This window comes from Magallana gigas, chromosome 6 (genome assembly GCF_963853765.1).
Source record: "Magallana gigas chromosome 6, xbMagGiga1.1, whole genome shotgun sequence".
NCBI classification, from domain to species: Eukaryota; Metazoa; Mollusca; class Bivalvia; order Ostreida; family Ostreidae; genus Magallana; species Magallana gigas.
Window position 1 is genome coordinate 8,122,660 of NC_088858.1, and position 21,774 is coordinate 8,144,433.

The 21,774-nt window shown below is 34.3% G+C and overlaps 1 protein-coding gene across 15 annotated transcripts in view; it reads right to left on the reverse strand.

Moving 5' to 3' along the window:
* LOC105340128 (centrosomal protein of 170 kDa protein B) overlaps positions 1–21,774 on the reverse strand; it is a 43,335-nt gene that overhangs the window by 13,438 nt on the left and 8,123 nt on the right. For 7 of the 15 annotated variants that reach the window (XM_066087918.1, XM_066087914.1, XM_066087917.1 and 4 more), the window contains exons 2-10: positions 20,528–20,644; positions 7,647–7,736; positions 6,687–6,767; positions 6,146–6,274; positions 5,692–5,742; positions 4,052–4,658; positions 2,081–2,164; positions 448–836; positions 35–170 (exon numbers count right to left, since the gene is read on the reverse strand). In XM_066087918.1, the coding sequence (XP_065943990.1) occupies positions 35–170; positions 448–836; positions 2,081–2,164; positions 4,052–4,658; positions 5,692–5,742; positions 6,146–6,274; positions 6,687–6,767; positions 7,647–7,736; positions 20,528–20,644 (1,684 nt within the window). Of the gene's footprint in view, positions 1–34; positions 171–447; positions 837–2,080; positions 2,165–4,051; positions 4,659–5,691; positions 5,743–6,145; positions 6,275–6,686; positions 6,768–7,646; positions 7,737–7,934; positions 7,960–8,278; positions 8,306–8,569; positions 8,704–19,560; positions 19,718–20,527; positions 20,645–20,795; positions 20,862–21,056; positions 21,096–21,774 lie in introns of those variants that run through there. The other 8 variants (XM_066087916.1, XM_066087915.1, XM_066087920.1 and 5 more) reach the window with 8 other exon arrangements.

Consider the following 21,774-nt stretch of genomic DNA (forward strand, 5'->3'; position numbering starts at 1 on the left):
ACTATATGTCCTATCATCAACACGGATGACTTACTCTTTGGAGTGGTGTCAGGTTTTGGTTCCTGCTCTGTGGATTTGGCTGGCCTCTTTAAATCCCTGGCCTTCCTTGTGGGTGAGGACCAGATGTCCTCAATCTTCTTCTGCTGTACAGGGGACATTATATCAGAGCCCTGCAACACACATTTATTCACTTTCTTAACACCAGCCTGCATTTTCAGATTCTCTGCACAGGAGGCACAAGTTTCTTTCCTTGAGAACCTGTGCTTCATTTTCTTTCTCACACGAATCTTACACGTAAACAATTGGCAGAGTTCATCCATCAACTATTCAGAGCTCCTGCATACTAAGTGTTAAATCGAGAAGAGACAAAAACTCTTTGAATTAATGTATGTAAAACATTACATATACATACTTTGAAGAATGCAAATAAGTGACAAGTATTCTCACCTTTTCACTCCCCGGTGAGGAGTCTTTCCCAGTTGCTTCTTTACCAGTCTTGGTACCAAGAACCTTTTCTTTCCGGTCCTTGAAGCTCTTCCGGATCTTGGAGGGCATGAACTCACTAAGGGATTTCCCAGCCATGGGTTTCTTTGGGGATTCTTCACCAAAGTCCACAGTGAATGCTGTGCATGCACCTCCTTCAGGCATCTTGGAGGGTGGGGGTTGGACCCCCTCTGACGTGGATTTCTCTGGGGAGGATGGATTCAGGAGACTGTCTTTGGAGACAGAGGAGTTAGAAGACATGCTATACAAGTCTGCAGAGGGTGTGGTTGTATTATCAGTGGGAGGGGGGTAGGTGTTGCTCAACGGCAAATCCTTTGGTGGTTTGGGGGTTTCTGTAATAAATAAATTATTCATAGTTAATGATTTGACCTTGAACCAAATTTTGAAATATTCTAATAGAATTTCACTTGCTGCAGATCAACACAAGGCTGAGAAAAAGTGTATTGACTAAATATATTAGATTTACTTGACAAAAATCAATGACTGAAATTTAAAGCACCGGTAAGTCTGCATTATTCTCACTAGCAATCTGAATAGCATTATTGGTTTGAATTTATTTCACCAGCCAATGTTGATTTAAACTTCACACAGCATAACTGTGTCACATGCAATTAAGACTATTCCAGCACCTGAACATTTCCAAACCACTTATAATCAGTCAACATTTCCAATAAATAAATACCCACATATGTATTTGTACATATTAGATACACTTCTTAACAACTCTATTCCAAGGGTAGATAGAGGGGGTTAATCCACGGTATCTTCTAACACAAGGTAGGTCATTATCCAGCTGATAATGCTCAGGAATTTCAAGAGCCCTGCATTGTTGATTGATTTACAAGATACAATGTCCAACTTCACAAAGAGATTCTAACATAGCCCTCACAGTTACTCAATACTTTATTACAAACTACAATAAGTTTACACAACTTGTTTGATTTACTACAGATAATCAGGTGCCAACTACATGTACCGGTACTACAAATGTTAAAAACCTTGAACCAGAATCATTTTATTTTTTGTTTGCAGCATCAGATTTTCACTTCTCAACATACATGAAATATAAGTTTTGTTCTTTAAACCATTTCCCAGCAGATAAACTTATCCAGAACACCTGATTTTTCCAAGGAAGATTAATTACAATATCAGTGATTTTGACAGGCTTCGCCATTCATTTGCCTCTTGAATATTATGTTGAAAGTGAAACGAGAGGAAAAAAATTAGATCACCAATGGCACCGTGCCATAAGGCAAGCTTTCACAACCCATTTTCCTCCCTTTGCCGCCCTACAGATTACAAGAGCACACAGGTGGTTACATATGGTTACACTTTTAATGCTCGGAACTAGTTCACTCATATTTTACAAATATACAGGAACATACGAAATAATTATGTACACAGTTTTTGAGATTTTATGAAGTTTGCCTGTTCAGCAGATATCAAGTGCATCTGAATTTGTAATAGATAACGTTAGTTATCAGATTCACCAGGTATTGAGATGAAGTGAATCTGACTTTGTAACAAATGTGATCAGATTTTGACACCAGGTATATATATGAACACAATAGCTTACCTGTAACATTTCCATTGACCTCTTCCTCGCCCCACCAATCAGGCTGACCGTACAGGGGGGTGCCTTTCTTCACCGTTTCCAACTCTGTTCAAAAAGTCCAAGACAACATTTCGTTACAACAGGTAGGAGATACACACACACACAGACACACAATGGGTTCCCTTCTGTTCCTATCACACTCCACTATCACAACTAGTCAATTTAAACCTTTAGTAGTTTTAATCCTCCAGTCTAAATGCTCCTGGTCAGGAACAATTAAAACGCTACAACTGTATGACCAGAGATTATATTGATCACTGTACAGAGAGGCAGTCTAGTGTTCTGTTAAACTCTGAGATTTAGGGGTTAATCTTTATAATCTCCGAAATGAGCCACCTACATTAGCTTCAGTACAGGAGAAGACACACGTCTGGAGATTATAAACAATGAAGAAAGAAAACATGGGGAGGAAGGAGAATGTCCCTTTCATCGTACTCCTGACGTAATTATACGAGGGAATCTCGAGTCGTTGTACTACTCTCACACAGAACACTTAATATCTCATTGTACTGCTAATTGTTCTGTACATTTCTAACAGTAAGAACTCAGACATTCTTCTGTTTCCTCTATAGTTTTTTTTTTTTTAACTGAAGTAATTTCAAGAATATATTTCCTTCCATAACATTTAGACACATACGCAAAGTTAAGTACTTATACTATTCTTATACCATTATAATAATCTGCTAATTGCTCATGCAAAACATATAATTAATCAATGCAACCAAAAATGTGGGCATGTGCATATAATAGGCAATGTGTGAAAAGTAATCATCTCAATGACATACTCCAAAGCTAAAAAGTGATTAAAACTAAATGTTATAAAATGCAAACTTAAAAAAATTGTGTTTTAAATTTTAAGTACCGATCTGCATATCAAGGTATTTCATTGGTAATTGAGGAAAATATCAATTCTGAATGATTACTTATCTTGTAAAGTAAATATGGATATATCAAATTCAGCACAATTTTGATAACAATATTGTAGTCACTTCACTGTATCTTTCATTAAAAGTTACCAGCCCCAAAATTCAAATATACTGTCACTACACATTTATGAATATATCTTAATTTTGGAAAAATTGCTTTTTTCATTTATATTCATGTAAACTTCAGAGGCAATAAATTGGGCGTTTATCAAAAGTTTTAAAAAAAATCCCATTCCTAAATTGCTATCAAGATACCAATAATGAACCTCCCTTCATATTTTTATCAGACACAAGGTCTAGTCATTCTACATGGAATACTTTAAAGATTTTGCAAAATTTGAATTTTAAAGAGTTCAAGGGTTCAAAGAAATATCTTCAATACTATCTAAAGGAAGGTTTTGAAATCATCTACAGATAATGAATAAAAATCACTGGATATCAAAGTAAACAATATTCTCTATATAAGGGGAAAATAATAGCTTTGGGATCATGCAAATGCCCTGCCGTAGGTGTCTCTTCTAACAGTGCTTAATGTTGCACGCAGTGAACAAACACAAAATGCAAGGACATCATCAAACGAAGGAATAAAAAGCTATCATCACAACTTGCATCATAATATATGACTAACACTCCACCATACTCAGTGAACCACAACATATTCATGCAAATATACGAAACGTAGGAGAAAACAACATAAAATATGTATCAAAGGTCAGCCCTGTGTATAATGAGAATCTTTCACTTTAATTACTTACAAAAAGAGGTCATGCTGCAAAACAAACTTTTCATCATGTCAGCATTTAGTGAGGGACGAAATAAAGTTCCTTGAAAGTTTCACAATTAATGAAACATTAATGTAATATATTTACGCGTATTCATTATCCTCGTAAGGCAAAGCTAGTAGAGCTTACTTCAAAGTGTATCACATTAACAGTTTTTTTTACAATTGATACTGGGCACCATACCCTGATGTGCTTGACCTTTGATACATGTTAAGACAACGTACCTGGGGGGAGGTTGTCGGGGTGACCGCCTTCGCCCCTCAGGACTCTACTGCATGCATAGCTATTGTCATCAATACTCATTCTAGAACCACTAGTGTCCTCATCAAAAACATGGAAAAACGTGCTGATATTGGCGGTGTTGCGGACTCGAATTCGTTTGCGTGGCCAGGTGTTAGAACCCAGCCCCGATTGATTGCTCTTACTCTGATCCTCCTGATGGGTGGTCATCATCAGTCCTCTTCTCTCTCGTGTATCCTGTCCACTATCCTGATATTCACTACTCCTCACATACTCATTAACTGGTGGATATTCACTTGTGTGTGGATGGTCACTAGTTTGTGGATATTCACTAGTATGAGGATAGTCACTTCCTCTCGGATACTCCCCCTCCTGAGGAGGATAATCACCTAAATGTTTAATCTGGTGCCCTGAGTATTCCTGCGGATGTGGATGCGAGTGCACATGAGGTCTGTGAGGCACGTTGTGCGAGTGGTGCACGTGCTGCTGCTGCATATCTGCAGCCATATGCATCTGTTCTCTTTGACTAATGACATTGTCTAATGTATGATTTCCACAAGTGTGCGCGATTCTCTGCTCTGCTATACAGCCCTACAATAACAAAATTCTTTACAATTTAACTCCTATGGCTTTTTAGTGCTGTGTAAATACTACATTTTTTTTTTATTGCAAACAGGTTTCTTCTTGCTGTGTAAACAAATACTGGTACTCATTTCTTACAAAGATGACAATATGTTCACATTTAATAAATTCTCCAATTATTGGTTTAAAAATACATGATTATGAAATATTGCATGATTTCTTTTTTACCTATATCATTTATAATAATAAGCATACATATATAGGGAAAAACCTGTTGGATAGCATGAAAAAAATGCAGAAAATAGTTCCTCCTTTCATTATCTATATTTAGTTCATTGTATTATTAAACCAATTATAATCAAACAAATATAAACCTAAACATATAAATTGAATTATTTCAAAAGCCCCACCCTAAATATTTGGCAATTTTACTATAATAACAATTTGAAATATTTGGCTAAAAATAGTAATACAGGAATAAACTTACCAACAAATATAAGTAGAAGCACAGTATAACACAGATATAATACAACAATCAGGCAATTTATATCATAGACACCATCACTTGACTTATTTTAGTCCCAGTAGTAAAGGCAGGTCTTAGTGCATGTATTGATGCAGACAGTCACCGGCCCTGATTGAGATTATGTAGCTCAGTAATTGGCAATGATTGGGCAATGTTTTGTTCTATATGCAGTGTCTGAGTTAACAAGTGTTCTTCATTATACAAAGAATCTACACTTAATCCAAGGAAGACAACTCCTTCATAATCTTTCCAATTTCTTATAACCCATGCATTAATATATTGAAAACTGCATATTAATATATTTTTAAATGAATATTTACAGAGTACATTAACTTTTTCCATTGTTCTGTGAATCAATTTATGAAATGAGGTTTTTATAAAATATGTTTTTATTTTTATCAACATTCACAACAATGAGAAATGAGAATACACAATATAATTAAGGATATAAAGAGAGTAATAAAAGAAAAATTAAATTTGACTAAGATAACTGATGACAACATTGATCTAACGTACCAAACAGGACATGATTGGGTAAGTAAATACAAGTCCTCGATATGGAACTGGCTGGCAAAATAAAGGTAGCTATTTGTCAGAGACTTTGGTAAAGATCCTGCAGGGTATATACTAATATGTACCCTGCATGTGCACTAGTCAAAAACTACTATACAATATCTAATTCATCTTTTTGTAAGCTCTGTATGCATCATTTTTTTTTTAAAAAAGAAGTCTTATTATGCTGAGACTTTGAAATTACAGAAAACCATCAATTCAGTATTTCATGGACCTCTATCGACAATATAGTCAAGATTAGACAAACTACAAACAGTCTTGTCTAAAAGTAATAAAATCAGAAATCTTATTGCTGACCCATACAGAACGGGAGAGAGAGTTTAGAAATTTGTAGCATATACTGAAAAGAGAAACCAACACATCTACACCTGTCTTCAACTGTCTCAAACAAGCTTACCTGGCATTCCATCATGTGGGGGAGTTCCCGGGACGCCCAGTTGGGCATTGAATGGGGCGCCTTCTCTATCTGTATGTCCCCTGACAACACGCCCGAGTCTGGTACCCTCTCCACATGGTATACTGTGGAATTTGCTCTTAGTCAAGGAAAATCACAATCCATTTCTTGGTTTTTCTTCTTTTAAAGTTACAAATCAATCATATACCTGGCATATATTCTTCCAATGTTCCCATTTTTATTTTTCAATAGAAAATATACCAAAATTACAAATTCCATCCCAAAATTTCTTTGGAAATAATCAAACTTATATATAATTTACTGGTACATTGCTCTTCTTTTTAGCAAGTTTAAGACATATTACATCTTTTCCAAGGAAAAAAGATTGCACTATTCACCCCAGCTAGTAAACCCTAAGACACTAACAGTATCCCACAAAGTTCGAGTCAACTATAATGTGATCAAGTCTGTTAATGAAGGTTTGATCAATACATAATCCCCCACACAGTAACAGACTGCCAGTACATGTAATCTACAGAAGGATATCATTGCCGAGCCTGACGGTGTCCATGTGATCCAGCGTGACGTATTCCTGGTCGTGGATCTTCTTGTCGTTCACATACGTCTGAAACAACAGGAACAACAATTAGCTTATATATACAAGTCTTATTGAAGTTGGACACTGTTCAATACATGTATCCATATGGCTAATGATGCGATAAGCATCAGAAGGAAACCACAGAAATCAAATGAGGAACAGGTAGCTAAGTCACAGTGCATTGGGCCAATGATGCAGGGTGCCCAAGTCTTTTTCAGTGTGAATTATTTATAGTCGTTAAAGATCAGTGAATGACAGATGCCTAAACTACAAATTTAACAGAAGGTATTGAAGAGGTGAAGTGGCAGAAAATGTGGAGGTTTGCACAATGCTTGGCATTCTGGTTGCTGGACAAGATGAGATTCTTATCCTTTAAAAAATTTCTATTCAACGCAATGTAAAAATTTCAAGAGCACAGTTGCCAATTCCAAATTTATATACTAAACAAATCAATGCTATAAAAGTGATGTTACCTGTACTCCCAAAAAGCATTAATGCTTATTGCCTATACTATGGAAACAATTCCCTTAGTTCCATTTAATGTTTATTTACCATGCTGCATGGAAGATTGCACAGCTTAACAATGAAATTTCCCATGCAAAACATTTTAAAAATACAATTATCATTTTTTTTTCTCCCTAAGAGCCCTATTTTTTCTGCTGATACACAGTAGCTAAAATGACCCACTTGATTTAACAAGCATGTCATCTTGCATTATTACTCCATATTGTATCACATACACAAATACTTGTAATGATTAACTTCCTCCTTGCCAAGAAAACCTTAGACTTGCATCGCACGTTCTCCTTCATAATGGGGTAGTAATCTTATGAGAATTATCAAAGTTGGAAGGAGTGGTAAGAAGAAGGATTGAAGAAAGATAGAAAAAAAAGGGAACAGACTTACCCCATGACTGGTGCTGAGGTCCTTGATTTTGAATTTGTCCAGGTAATGGTCAAAGGTGATCACAGCATGCCTTTTGTCAACAGTCGATGTCTACAATCACAAATAGAAAGCTGTGAAGATTACTTCAGCTAGCAAAATATCCCATGGACATACCAGTTCGTCGAGTCTAAATAAATTCAAAGGCAGTTTGTTTTATGTCAGCAAAATGAAAAATAGTAAAAGAGTCTCCGAACTTATAAATCCCCAACAGCTATGTGAAGTCAACGTTTGTTTGGGAAAAATAAGAACCTTGAAGTGTCTCTAATCTGTCTGTCTGGATCGATGTCCAAACCTAGTGAATTCCCTGGCCATTTGATTCTGACAAGTCAGAAAAACTGAAAAAGACCTTCCCTTTGCCTGTAACTTGTGAATATCCTACTGATCTGGCTTGCTAGAGTCTAATTGAATTCACTGGTTATGTCAGTTCTATACCAGGGACATGACAGATCCAGGATCAATGAAGGACCGGCTATGCTGCCTAGATTCTTGTGGCCCCAATAACATTTTCAGGAAGCCTTGAAATCGGACATAAAATGCATTAATCTCCCTTAAAACCCTGATTATTTAGGGGATTTAAAAGTCAGCACACATACTTTCTTATCCATAATGTGGAATGATTAATCCATCTTGATATGATGTCTCTCTCTTTGTGCAAAATTTCTAGATCACTTGGTCCGTGAAAATATTAAAGTCATGTTACAAAATAAATCTGTAAAAATCTTTCCTGGTCTATATGAAGTACTCTTAATCACCACATATCTTTTCAATTTGAACGCAACCATCAGGTACAAAAAAATCACCTGTTAAATGTTTATGACATCAAATTATACATTACAGCCCTTCAATACAAAGAATAACCATTGGAACCGATTCAAACTTGTTACCTGGGAACACTTGAAGATTCTTAACATAAAGTTTCTCCAATTACCATCATTTTCAGCTGTTCATTATTACAAGTTCCCTGGACATTATCAGGTGTGTATTGACCATGAGCAGAAGCTAAAGTCTGATCACCACACGACCCATAGTCTGAATATCAATCAGGTCTCAGAGCTATTTTCTTTTATCAAACCTGGTCTATTTAAATTTTGACAAGGAGGCAAATTTACATACATCCATTTAATCAAGATACATATATGTCTTATTCAAAATGCTCGCATAGATTCCTGAGCTCTACATAAACATTTGTGTACAAACATTTTAAGACCTTACCATTGGGACTTGGCTACAAAGAACATTTGAAGGCCTTACCATGGGACTTTGCTGTAAAGAACAGCCTCAGCTGAGATGATATGAATGAAATTCTGGACACTTCAAAGAAATTTTTGCCTTGACGTCAGCAGATGCATCAAGAGAAGATGCACCAAATAAAGACTGCTGAAAAATGACCTTTACTTTTCACACTGACAAGTGACAAGTTGTACATATAAATCAGTGTACATGTATATCCCTATACCTACATCTTATAGTGAAGGTTTTGTCACATAAACAATAATGAATCTGACAAAACGACTGCAGAACAAAATGTATATGCAGTTAAATTGACACATATATCAGGTCAAGCACTGTACTTCTCACACTACCAACAAAGTCTGGATTCTTAGTTATATACTGCATTATACTTAAATGGTGCATAAATATGGGTCAACTAGGCAGTATGACCATGCTGCTTTGAAAGTTATCTCTATCAAATTGTGTAATATAATGTTAAAAAATTTCGTAAACTCAGACACTTAAAATTCATGTACTAAATTCATATACTAAACATATATCTGGTCTATCTATAATCATATCAGTGTTATCAAATGTACAATACATGGAAATGACATGTGCCAATACACACAGGTAGTCAATCTACCGGGTTCACAAGTATGTTTCCAGTAAATTTACACAAGCTGTGGGGTTGCCACCTTTTTTCTAAATTCATTGCTGGAACCCATTGTTGGTCTACCTTGTATTCGCATTGAAAGTTCAACACTAGGCTTTGGTACGAGAAGGGTCTAGATAGACCTTGTGTTCCAACAAAATTTCCAAACAGTTTTAATACCGGTACTAGTCAGTCGAGGAATAGGAAGGGAAGATTGGATAACAGAAATGAATAAAGCCAATTGTCTGTTCTTTAATCTGATCCCCCATTGTCATTCTATAGTCTTGAAACCTCTAAAAATTTTCCTGTCCCCTTTTTCACTAAGCTCTTTACATCTCAAGGGGTTCTCCATATTAATTTTTTTTCTTGTCAAGAATCCCTCTTTTCCTCTTTAAAGTCTTGAATTTTAAAAATAGATTTATTTTTTTTTTTTTTTTTTTTAATTTTTTTATTTTTGTTTACACATAAATCCACATACACACATATTTCAGACATATTTCATACATTTCAAGATTCTACATATTGTAATAACTTATTAATCTAAAGAAAACATATTAGCTGTGTAGTGTAAAAACGTGTTTTTTTGAAGAAAAAAATAAATAAATAGATGATAGCAGTAAATGAAAAGAGAAAAAGGGAGAGATACAGAAGAAGATACAAAAATACAAAAGAAAAAAAAGGGGGGGGGGGGGGTACATTATCAATATATTTGTTCAAGTCAATATAATTTTAAAAAAAGAAAGAATAGTTTAAGCAATCACAGATGTCATAAAACTTGTTATAATTTCTCACAAATTGTTTGCCAGTGGTTTTCATAATCTGAGTATCTACAGTTTTTCAATAGCATATATTTTTCAAGCAGAATCCTGTTTTTTATTATTTGTTTTACTAATTCAAAACTTAGATGAGGTTTTTTGTTATATTTGGTAGCAAAAATATACCATTTAATAACCATCAATATTAAATTATACATTTTATAGATGCTTTGTTTTAGAAATTTACCAAATAAAACAGATTTCCTATCAAAAACTATGGAAATATCAAATTGATTTAAAAACCATTCTTCAATATTACACCATAGTTCTTTTACATAGAAACATTCATAAAACAGATGATCAATTGTTTCAATATTTGTTTTACAGAAGCTACATAAGGGAGAATCAATTAATTTCAACTTGTGCAGATAATAATTTGTAGGTATAATTCTATGTAAAATTTGATATTGAAGCCAGTTGAGTTTACTTTCTTGGACCGCTTTAAAACAGAGACAGTAGATTCTATTCCATTCTAAATCGGTGAAATTTTCTCCAAGATCTCTCCATCTAATTGATGATGTTATCGGTTCTTTTTTATTTTCAATTAAAATGTTATACATTTCCTTACATCCTTTTGTATTCCTATAAAAAAGATAAATAGAGTTTGGAATTTTAGGTCCATGTTCTTTGCTCATATCTGTATTATCTATGTGTTTTTTTACAGCTTTTTTTAGACCTGCATATTCAATAAAATTTGTATTCACTTTCATGTTATTTAGTATTTCTAAGCTAAGAAAATTCCCATTACAGTCAAATAGATCACTAGTTAGTGTAAACCCTACTCTAAAATATTTTTTTAAAAATACTGAGGAATTTCCTATCAGAATGTTTGGGTTGTCCCATAAAAGTTCATTATTAAATTGTTTTTCAGTTTGTTTACTTGTTGATTTTATTACTTTTGCCCAGCTAAGTAACACTTCTTTCCAAAATAGATTTGGTATTTTTCTAATCATTTTAAAAGTAAAATCTAATCCTCTTTTCCATAAATCTGATATTTCAATTTCTAAGGTTGTTTCTAAAAGTTTTACCCATTTTGCATTAGAATTAATTAATCTTTTTATCCAGCTGGATTTAAGGGCAATGATAAATGCTGGGTAATCAATCATTTTTAGCCCTCCATATTTATAATCTTGTATTACAGTGTTTTTCTTTATTTTATGCATGTTGCATCCCCATAAAAAGTGGTACAAATCGTTTTCCAATTTTTTTATCAAGTTTGTATCTGGATTGGGTATACTTAATATTAAGTGATTTAATTTTGGTATAATTAATGATTTTATTATTCTAAGTCTCCCTATCGGTGTTAGCTTTCTATGTTTCCATTGATTCATTATTTTATTGATTTCTGATAATTTAGGAGAATAATTTAGCTCGGACATTTCTTCAAGGTTAATTGAAAATTTAATTCCGAGAAGGTCAAATGCTGTGTTGTTCCAGTCTAGCTTCCATCGAGAATGGTGAAAAACATCTTTAGAAAATTTTTTGCTACCTATCCATACCATTTTTGTTTTTTGGAAATTAATTTTAAGACCAGATATATTTTCAAAGAAGTCTAATTCTCTTAGAATGCCATCAAGTGTTAGGGGAGAGCCATCAGAAATAAGGGATGTATCGTCTGCATATTGGGACAGCTTATATTCTACATTTCCAATTTTAATACCTGTTATGTCTTTATTATTTCGAATTATTATTCCAAGAATTTCTGCACATAGGAGAAAGAGATAGGGCGATATAGGGTCTCCTTGTCTGCAACCTCTTTGAGGGTATATGTAATCTGAGCTGAGCCCATTCTGTAAAACACATGACTTTATTCCTTTATAAAATGTATTAACTCTATTCCCCCTGAAGCATTTTACCCTTTACCCCCTAATGCCACGATATGACGCATTGGTCATTTCCCTAATGACGACTTATGACGCGTCCGTATAGAACCCCAATTTTCTTTGTTTATTTTACTTGTCTGAAGCAAAATTGAGTGGCAAATAACACCTAATGGTGTCTACCTTACACAGACGATTATACACAGTCAGGTTATGCAATGGTTTGACAGATATCACGTGATACACACACCTGTGAAGTTTAAAAAAATGGCGGCATCGGACGATCATGACAGAGATTGGTTTAGATATTCTAGATGATTCTGTGTGTTTAAAATTACTCCCAAGTGGAAATAAACATGACCAATCCACTTCCTTTGAAGTTTATGACAAGAATTTGGTTGATAAGCAGTGAATTAGGGCTAATTCACGACACCTGCATGACAACAACAATGGCGGCCTCCGAACATCGGCACATGTGCATTGCGTCAGCCTGGGCATAATCTAACTTATAAATTCAACACATTAACTGTGGATCTTTCCCAGTATTTTGTAGTTATACTGTTCCATAAAATTATTTAAGAAATAAAACCCAATAGAAACTAATATACAATGTTGTATATGCTATACATGGGCCGGGGGGGGGGGGGGGGTGCCAAAATACGAAACTTGTCGAAGTCGGTAAATTATTAGCTCATACCTGGGTCTGAACTAAATGTTTTGAAATCCCCCTTTGAATAGTATAATGTTTTGACTGAATTACAATAACTATTTTGAAATAAATATTGCTTTATACATGTAACTGTGCAGACAATAGATACAAAAGTGTACAGGTATTTTTACCTGAATTTCTGTACCTTTACTACAGGTATCTGATATAATTCATATAAAAAATAATTATAAATGCAAAACTTAGAAAAATTCTGATTGCAGTGATACATGAACCATGATAGTTTGAAAAAATATTACTCTAGGGATGAATTTCTATACTTTTGATTAAATCTTGCTTGTTGTGTATTGGTCTCAATTCGCAAGATAAAACAAGAAACAAATTATTCAAAACATGAAAAAATATTTTTGAACAATATTTGATCATATGTTAAAATTTCATTCACTAATTTTCATGTTTACAGTAATTTCTTTTAACGTACAGGTAAAATTACCTGAATAAACTCACCTAATTAATTTCTGTTAATTTATTTGTGTACTCTAAAGTTATAATGTTAAAGTTCAATCTTTCCCGATCACAATGGTATATCATATGGCATGGTCAGACAATAATTCTTGTCAATAACTATGGTAAAACAATACCACTCAAACAGTGAAAAAAGCTTCAGGGGGAAGCTAAGAAAACCATATAGGGAAATGACAAATGCGTCATATGGTGGCATCAGGGGGAAAAGAGTTAATCCATTTTTTGAGCTTATTACCAAAGTTGAAAAAATCTAATGTTTGATTGATAAATTCCCAGGAAATTGTGTCAAAAGCCTTTTCAAAATCTATTAGCATAAGCAGTCCAGGAATTTGTTTATAATCTGTATATTGTATAATGTCATAGATTAGTCTTATATTTTCTCCAATAAATCTTCCTTTAATGAACCCAGTTTGGTCTGTATTTATTAGTTTATCTAAGTGTACTTTAATACGTTCTGCTATACATCCTGATGCTATTTTATAGACAACATTTAAAAGGGTAATAGGGCGCCAATTTTTCAAATACTGTTTAGGTTTTCCTGCTTTTGGTATACAAGTAATTATACCAAGTTTATTATGGTCTGAGAATTGACCTATTTCATAAGAATTATTAATAGCTCTAGTCACAAAAACACCAATGTCTTTCCAAAAAAACTTAAAGAATTCACAGGTGAAACCATCTGGGCCGGGACTTTTGTCATTCTTCATTTTTTTCAGAAAATTATAGACTTCAGTATTATTTATTGGTCCCTCTAAACTATCAGATTCTTCTTTTGTTAACTTTGTTACATTAAATTTGTTTAATTTTAATCGAAAATCCTCTGTATAAATAGTCTCTCTTTTTCTATAAAGATTTTCATAAAACATTTTAATTTCATTTAGAATTTTGAATTGGTCGGTAATAATTGACCCGTCATCTTTTTGTATTCTTGGAATTTGTTTGCTAATATAGTTTCTCGACTCTAGACTCAAAAAATACTTAGTGGGTTTTTCTCCTTCTTCAATCCATTTAGCTTTGGATCTTATACATTGTCCTTTTAATATATTACTCCTAATTTGCTCTAATTCATTCTGTTTCTCATTAAGTTCGTCAATTGTGTTTTGGGTTAAGTTTTGCTCAATTTCAGTTATTTCTTTTTCCAGTTTTAATTTTCTTTGATTTTGTTTTTTCTTTTTGTAACTAGCATAAGAAATTGTTTTGCCCCTAATTTCCATAAGTAATGTGTCAAGAAATAATTGATCATTAATTGTAAGGCAGAGATCTTCATTTCTAATTGTACTGATACTTTCTTTATTATATACATGGCATGAGTATTGACATATTATGTTATTTAGTAATTTTTTAATAATATTGATGTAGTCTTTATCGGTTAGGAGTGAATTATTAAATTTCCAAAAACCTTTCCCTTTTATAAATTCATTTAATTTGCATTGGAATAAGACTGGGGAATGATCAGAACGATAACTGTTTTCATGTTTAATACATGGTGACATAGTTTGTAATGATTCCGAAATTAGGAAGAAGTCAAGCCTAGCCTGCTTAATAGGGTTTTTTTTCCTCCAAGTGTATCTTTTCAAAAAAGGACATTGTTCTCGGAAGACATCTTTAAGGTTGAATGTGTCAATTAGCTTTAACACTTCAGTTCTGGCTTTAGGGTTATTAAGATTTTTATAATTCATAGAATCAAGATCTTTATCTAATATAAGATTGAAATCCCCTCCTAAAATAATGTGCTGTGAGGTATAGATGTCTTCAATTTTGCTTTTCAATTCTGAATAGAATTGTGGTCTGTCATTGTTGGGACCGTATATATTTATAAGTATGAATGGAATATCTTCAATTTCTACATCTAGTATCAAGTAGTTTCCCGAATCATCTTGAATTACATTTAAGGACTTAAATTCACAATTATTATTCACCAGAGTAGCAACTCCTCTAGCATTTGATTTAAAGGAACTAAAAAATACTTCATACCCCCATTGTGTTTTAATTATATTTTCATCTTCTTTTGTAAAATGGGTATCTTGTAACATGTAAATATTACAGTTCTTTGATTTAAGATTGTTAAAAACATCCTTTCGCTTATTTTTATCCCCCAGGCCTTGACAATTTAATGTAAGAACTTTAAGAAGGTTTTCCTTTGTTTTTTCATCCATGATAAGTAAAAAGTGATGCAGATAAACAGTGTACCCCAAAAAAAAAGAGAGCAGAAAGCCAAACTATTCTTATAAAAGATGTAGAAAAAAATGAGGGTATTGATGCATGCCAAAAAAGAAGCATGGAAAAATAAGGTTCTGAATTTGCGAGAGCAGAATATACCAAAAAATAATATGTTGCTCTAAATGGAAAAAAAATAGTTTATCATTACAAGTTTAATATTTTCCGATCGTGATGAAGGGGTCATCCATAGTCTTAACCATTGTATAAAAGATATTGAGATGCGTTTTCGGAGCAGTTGACTCATAGATATCGACGACTAAAAAATCAAAATACATGTGTCTTAAACTGCAACAAAACAGAAAGGGATAATGAGTCACTTAAAGAGAAAAAAATGTGACATAATAGACTATAAAATCTGCTTCACCCTGTGTTATATGGATAAATAATCTTTCCGTTGTTTAGTAAAAAAAAAAAAAAGATAAACAACAAAAGAAAAAAAAAGTAACCGTTAAACTTACATACATGTGGGAAAAAAACATTCCAACTCATAGTCGGAAGGTAACATGGTAAACTAAAAGGTAGAACCGGATCCGTATACATGCGTTCCGGTTGGATAAACTTTTACAGAAAAATGGCTGAAATTTTAAGTTAAAAATCTTGACTAACGGGTATCCATTAACCGAACGAGTTTTCAACCATAGTCAATTACATGTTTTTGGGTTTTTTTTTTTAACAAAAACCATTGTATAATGATAGACATGCAAGTTTACAAAAAGAGGGGGAAAGAGAATATATATAGTAGTGATAATACGTTACATATATACAAGGTTTTTTTTTTTTTTTATGAAAAACAAATGGTAATTTATACCATGATTACCTTTAAAAGATAAGGCATAATTGTGGGGAACTCAGTGGGAAGTTCTAATACTAAAGTTTGAACTTGCATAGACAATAGTCACGAACGCACAATACTCGACTGGTAAGTTCACGAAATAACAGGTACCTGCATGTTCTTTACGGCACTCATACCTGCATCGTTAATGTGGGTGAATCTTCGAGGACCGATCTTACTACCATACCAGCGCGAGACCACAACCAGCGCGTTAGTCACTTCGTTGTCAATCAGGGTTTTCAGTAGCGCTCGTCCCGCTCCAAATTCGCCATCATCATCAGAACCCTCATGAGTGGAACCGTCTGGGCTGGTAAATCGGTACGCATATATGTTATGACTCGCACTTGAAATGGTATTGATGCGCATCACTTCCACGATAGATTTCCTGACCTGCTTGAAAGACTCGACAGATACTGCATGGCCAATAAACCGGTTTCCATTGTCCTCGACAGACTTCCCAGGGTTTACCGTTATGTTGACCTCGTCGTCGGTAATGATCTCATCAGCAGTAGGTCGTGAACCGAGTTTATCTCTATAGACAGAGTTGCTCTGAGTGAATATGAGTTTCGTTCCATTCATCTTAGTTTCTATGCCTTTTTCAGTATATTTTTTCTGAACTTCAAAAAGTTGTTTCCTTTTCTCTCTTACTTCTTCTGGTTGCTGCTGTGCAAAACGGAATGGTGATTTCTTTGCTTTGAGCACCTTGACCCCACTCATTACCAGATCCTTGTGGTTTCGGTAGGCGAATTGTATGCAGACTGGTCTCGGGTATTTCCTACGTTTGTCAAATTCACCCATACGAAACATTTTCGAGATCTGCAAGCGATCCGCCGTTTCTGGTTTCATTTCCATCTCTGTTATAAGAATGTTCCTGATAATGGCAGCAAGGTTTTCAGGTTCATTTGCTGTGCCTTTCTCTTCTATGCCATTAACAATTACATTGTTTTCCATATACTTTATCTTCAGATCTATTATTTGATCTCTTTGAACATTAACACAATACTCTAAGCGTATTACATAGTCGCGTAAGCGGCTCATCTCTCTCTCCATCTTTTTGTTTTTCTCCTGCAGTTCTGAAATTAGGTTCTCGGTCTCAACTGTCTGGTCTTGGACCTTCTCAAGCCTTTCAGTGATTCCATCTCTCGCTCTTATCTCCTGTGTGAGATCGTCTAAATGTTTACCTTGACCGTCTAAACGTAATAAAAAGTTAGCTAAAGTATTTTGTATACTTGCAATACCTTGCATGATATCCCTGCTCTGGGAGATTTCACCTTTGTCAGAGGTATCGAAGTTCTCCGTTTCTTTATCTACTTCTGTTAGTCTTGTGTTTCGCTTTTTGGATGCCATTGTGCAAAAACAGGTTCTGAGTATCGTTCACCGGCCCCCACAACTTTAAGACACGGAATGTTTTCTTCACTGTTTTTACCAGAAATAACTATTCAGTCCACAAAAACACTTTTAACTGCTCACTATCACTGTAGCTGCGTATCACATAATTCTCTTAAATAGCTAGAAACACAGTTTTTTGGTATAATTCTTAAGCTCTCCGAAAAAAACGTCCGTCTACATCTCGAGCATGCGCAAAAAAAAAAAAAAAAAAAAAAAAAAAAAAAAAAAAAAAAAAAAAAAAAAATAGATTTAAATCAGGCCCCCATTGGATGGCCACAGCCCCTTGCCTTATCTATCATTCAAAGAAAGATGAATGAATGTCCCAGTGTATATTGATTCCTTTAAAAACTCAGCAAACATTGGAGTTCTTTCAGAGAAGCAAGTTACCACATGTAAATAAAATGAAACTTCACTACCTGAGGTGTGACCAAATAAAGGTGTAGGGTGTTAAGTAATGGATAGTTGAATACACAGGATACAAGTAAAAGGTAGACATTTTCTTAGCCATTGAACTTAATGTCCAATACACATCATCCCTATCAATTATTTCTCCCACTATGCTTCTGGGCACAGGTTTATAACTGGAGCAAATTCTAGCATTTTAGTAGGTAGCAGTGATATTCGTGGTTTATAACCAAATGAGAATCATTAAATGACAATTTACCATATAAGATTAAATACACAAGTAACTTCAATTGTGTATTGAAATGATTAAACAGAATAAAAACGGTCCCTATCAATGACACATGCTCTCTCCCCAAACCACAACAAAGGAATAAACAAGGACAGACTGACGGGGGGGAGACTTTTGGTCTTTTCTTGGTTTCTCTGATTGACAAGTCTGAAATTCATTTGAAAACACTAACGTAAATATCATATATGAACTCAATTAAAGACAGAAATAAACACCTTGCCTTAACCTGACCAAGGTAACTAAGTTATGAGTTTCAGACTTGATACTTATAATCCTTACTGAAAACCAGATAATAAGATAAATGACCCATTTGGACCATTGCTTACTTGTAAATCAATGATGGCTAAATGTTGACACTTATTTGTAAATATAAATCGATATCAGAATTCCTCAGATTCATTCAATCCTAATCCACTATGAATTCTGCATGTTCATTTGTACACTGTGGCTGATTATCAAAGCAGTGATTGAATGGCTACCATCATCCTATGGTTAACATCCCCCCTGCAGACAAAGCTTCAATGCATTTATATCTGATTAGATCCATTCAAAAAAGACTTCAATGAGATATCCATCTGTTCTTGTTTAGTTTTCCACAAACATAAAATAATGAATGTCATTCAATATACATTATAGTTGCAATTGTTCTCTGACTATTATCTAGGGCATTAAAAGAATGAATGGTTACTTGTACTATGTACAGTATAGATATTCTATAGACAGTTCATCGGCTGACACAACCTGCCGATAAGTTATATAAACATCAATACCAACCAAGATTTATTACAAATGACACCAGCCTAGGCTAGTATACGCCTTCATCACTGTTGAGTAATTAGCTATAACTATGTGGTGTATCTACACACTGGTATATCATATACTCACACACGTCTAACCTTTCAGGAATCAATAATGCAGTTACCAAATGAAGCATAATACTTCATACTACAAGATCAGAACTAAGCAAACATCAATGAGCTTATCCAATTTACACAGCAAAATCTACAAACGTAAATATCTCAAATCAGAATGATAGGATACAGTACCTTAAACTGATTCTTTTTACCCCTAAAAAGCCTTTTCAGTAGAATATATTGTCCAAAGTGAAGTTATTCCCAGCTAAAACAGCTTACACACACCATGTGGTGACACCGGACTATGTATGTATCTACCATAAACAGTCATAGTTCAATGGAGCCAAGCAAAACAAGACCATCTACCAAGAGAGATAACTCTCACAGAAGGATTTGACTGCATGACAAATAGCTATAAATGTTCTATTTATTTATGATAATGACTTTTAAATACAATGTGAATACAAGTTCTGTGTATTGTAATGTAGTGTAGATTTGTACATGGATGGCTCGGGGTTATACTGATGTAACTCCACAATGAATCAGTGTGCAACAGATTGAGAATGACTGAGATCTGCTGTGTGTCAGAATAAACTCCACCTTTAATAATAAAATCAGTTGTAGAAAATAAAACTGCAATCAAAGACCTTGTTAATATGTTGTCAAATAAAACTTTCAAAAATATTTGATGATAGCAGATCAAAGCATAATGCCCAAGCTTATGGCTTGTGAAGTGCATAAGTTTGGAAAGTATTCAACACCTAATGTATGTAACTGCATTTTTTAACATTTTCACATATATATGCTTTGCAAGTGCAGAACACACTAAAGAAACAGTTTTCTGTGTTCATGCAGTACTCATATCACATTATCTATCCTCTCTTAATCTACTAATGATGAAGGTAGATTTTTTCGGTCTAGAACAACTTGCTGTTAAAGGACAGAAAAAATCAAAATCTCTCTCTCTCCCCCCCCCCCCCCCCCCCCCACTTTCCAACCACAGCAATCTCAGTCCAAAAATCCTTTTATTTGCAAAAAAGTGGAACAGGGACAGTTCAAAAAGTGGACAAATTATATTGCTGTCTTTTGCACTTTAGAATTTACCCTAACAACAGCTTATAACCATATTGGTTTGACCTTGAACTTTGCCTGACCTTACCTTGACTACAATGTCACACTCCTCACGGCCCATGAACAGCATGGTCTTGGGAAGACGGTGGTGATGGCCACTCTTGTCCACCAGGCTCCAGTCATCACTGTGGGAGGGGGTCGGATCCTACCAAAAAAAAGTAATCACACTCAACATAAACCAAACTGAGTATTATCATTTTAAGTCTCAAATCTCTTCTTTCTCTCCAATACTGATCGAAGTTGTAAACATTTACAAACATATACATTACATAGATATTTCTGTGAAAAAAATTAACCATGAAATTATTCACACTGGAACTCCATGCAGTAAGATAAAACCATTCCATGAATATATCTCACATGTGATCTCATCTTTATTTGTGTGGTACTTTTTAGCCATGAATTTACATTATCCCTGCAAACAGATTTCCACATTCTACCTTTCCTCTAAGATTTATATTTCAAAATACTCTTTTATCTGCATTTCTATGACATAATCAAACAAATAATGATACGCAACCAGGTACTTTGGAATGAAGTAAACATTTTCCTTTTACCTTACAAGTTCTCCCCTGGGTCATATTCTGAGATCAGTAAATGTTTTTACACAGGATCAATGTACAAAAAATATAAGCTGATCGGAAGTCAGCGTACACTAGGATATGGAGTTTGTTGCAAATGAAATTAAACTCCCACGTTATCTGTCATTCACCTTAAGTTTTGTTTTCTACAGCTACCATGTTATCATGTCAAGATGACTCAGAACACTGATTTGCATGGTGACCAAAAGCACAGAAAAAAAACCTGACAGAGGTTTATCAATGGGCTTTTAATCCTCTATTAATGATAAATGTTTGGGTATCCCATATGTAAATAATTTCTCCATACAGCCACAGCTCTCATTTGCATATCAGTGGATTATCACTTATTACTAATGTCAAAGCCAACAATACCTGCACAACGAAGTTACGCACTTGTCACTCGGCTAGACATTTAATATGCATATCAGGTAAAACCTTATTGTTTACAAACACAAACATAATGGGCATGAAGACCGATAAAAAAATAATAAGGGAGCGTTTACACAGGAGTTCATTAGGTGCCACAAAATGGTTGGAGCCGGTTTTTAATCTTGAGTTATGACTCCTAAGATGCACAGTTTTGCAGGAGAGTGATAAACACCCATGGAGAGAGAAAAAGAATGATTTCTCTGAGAAAGCGAACACAGCCATAGATAAGACCAGTTTCTCCTGAAACAACTACAACTTATAGCAC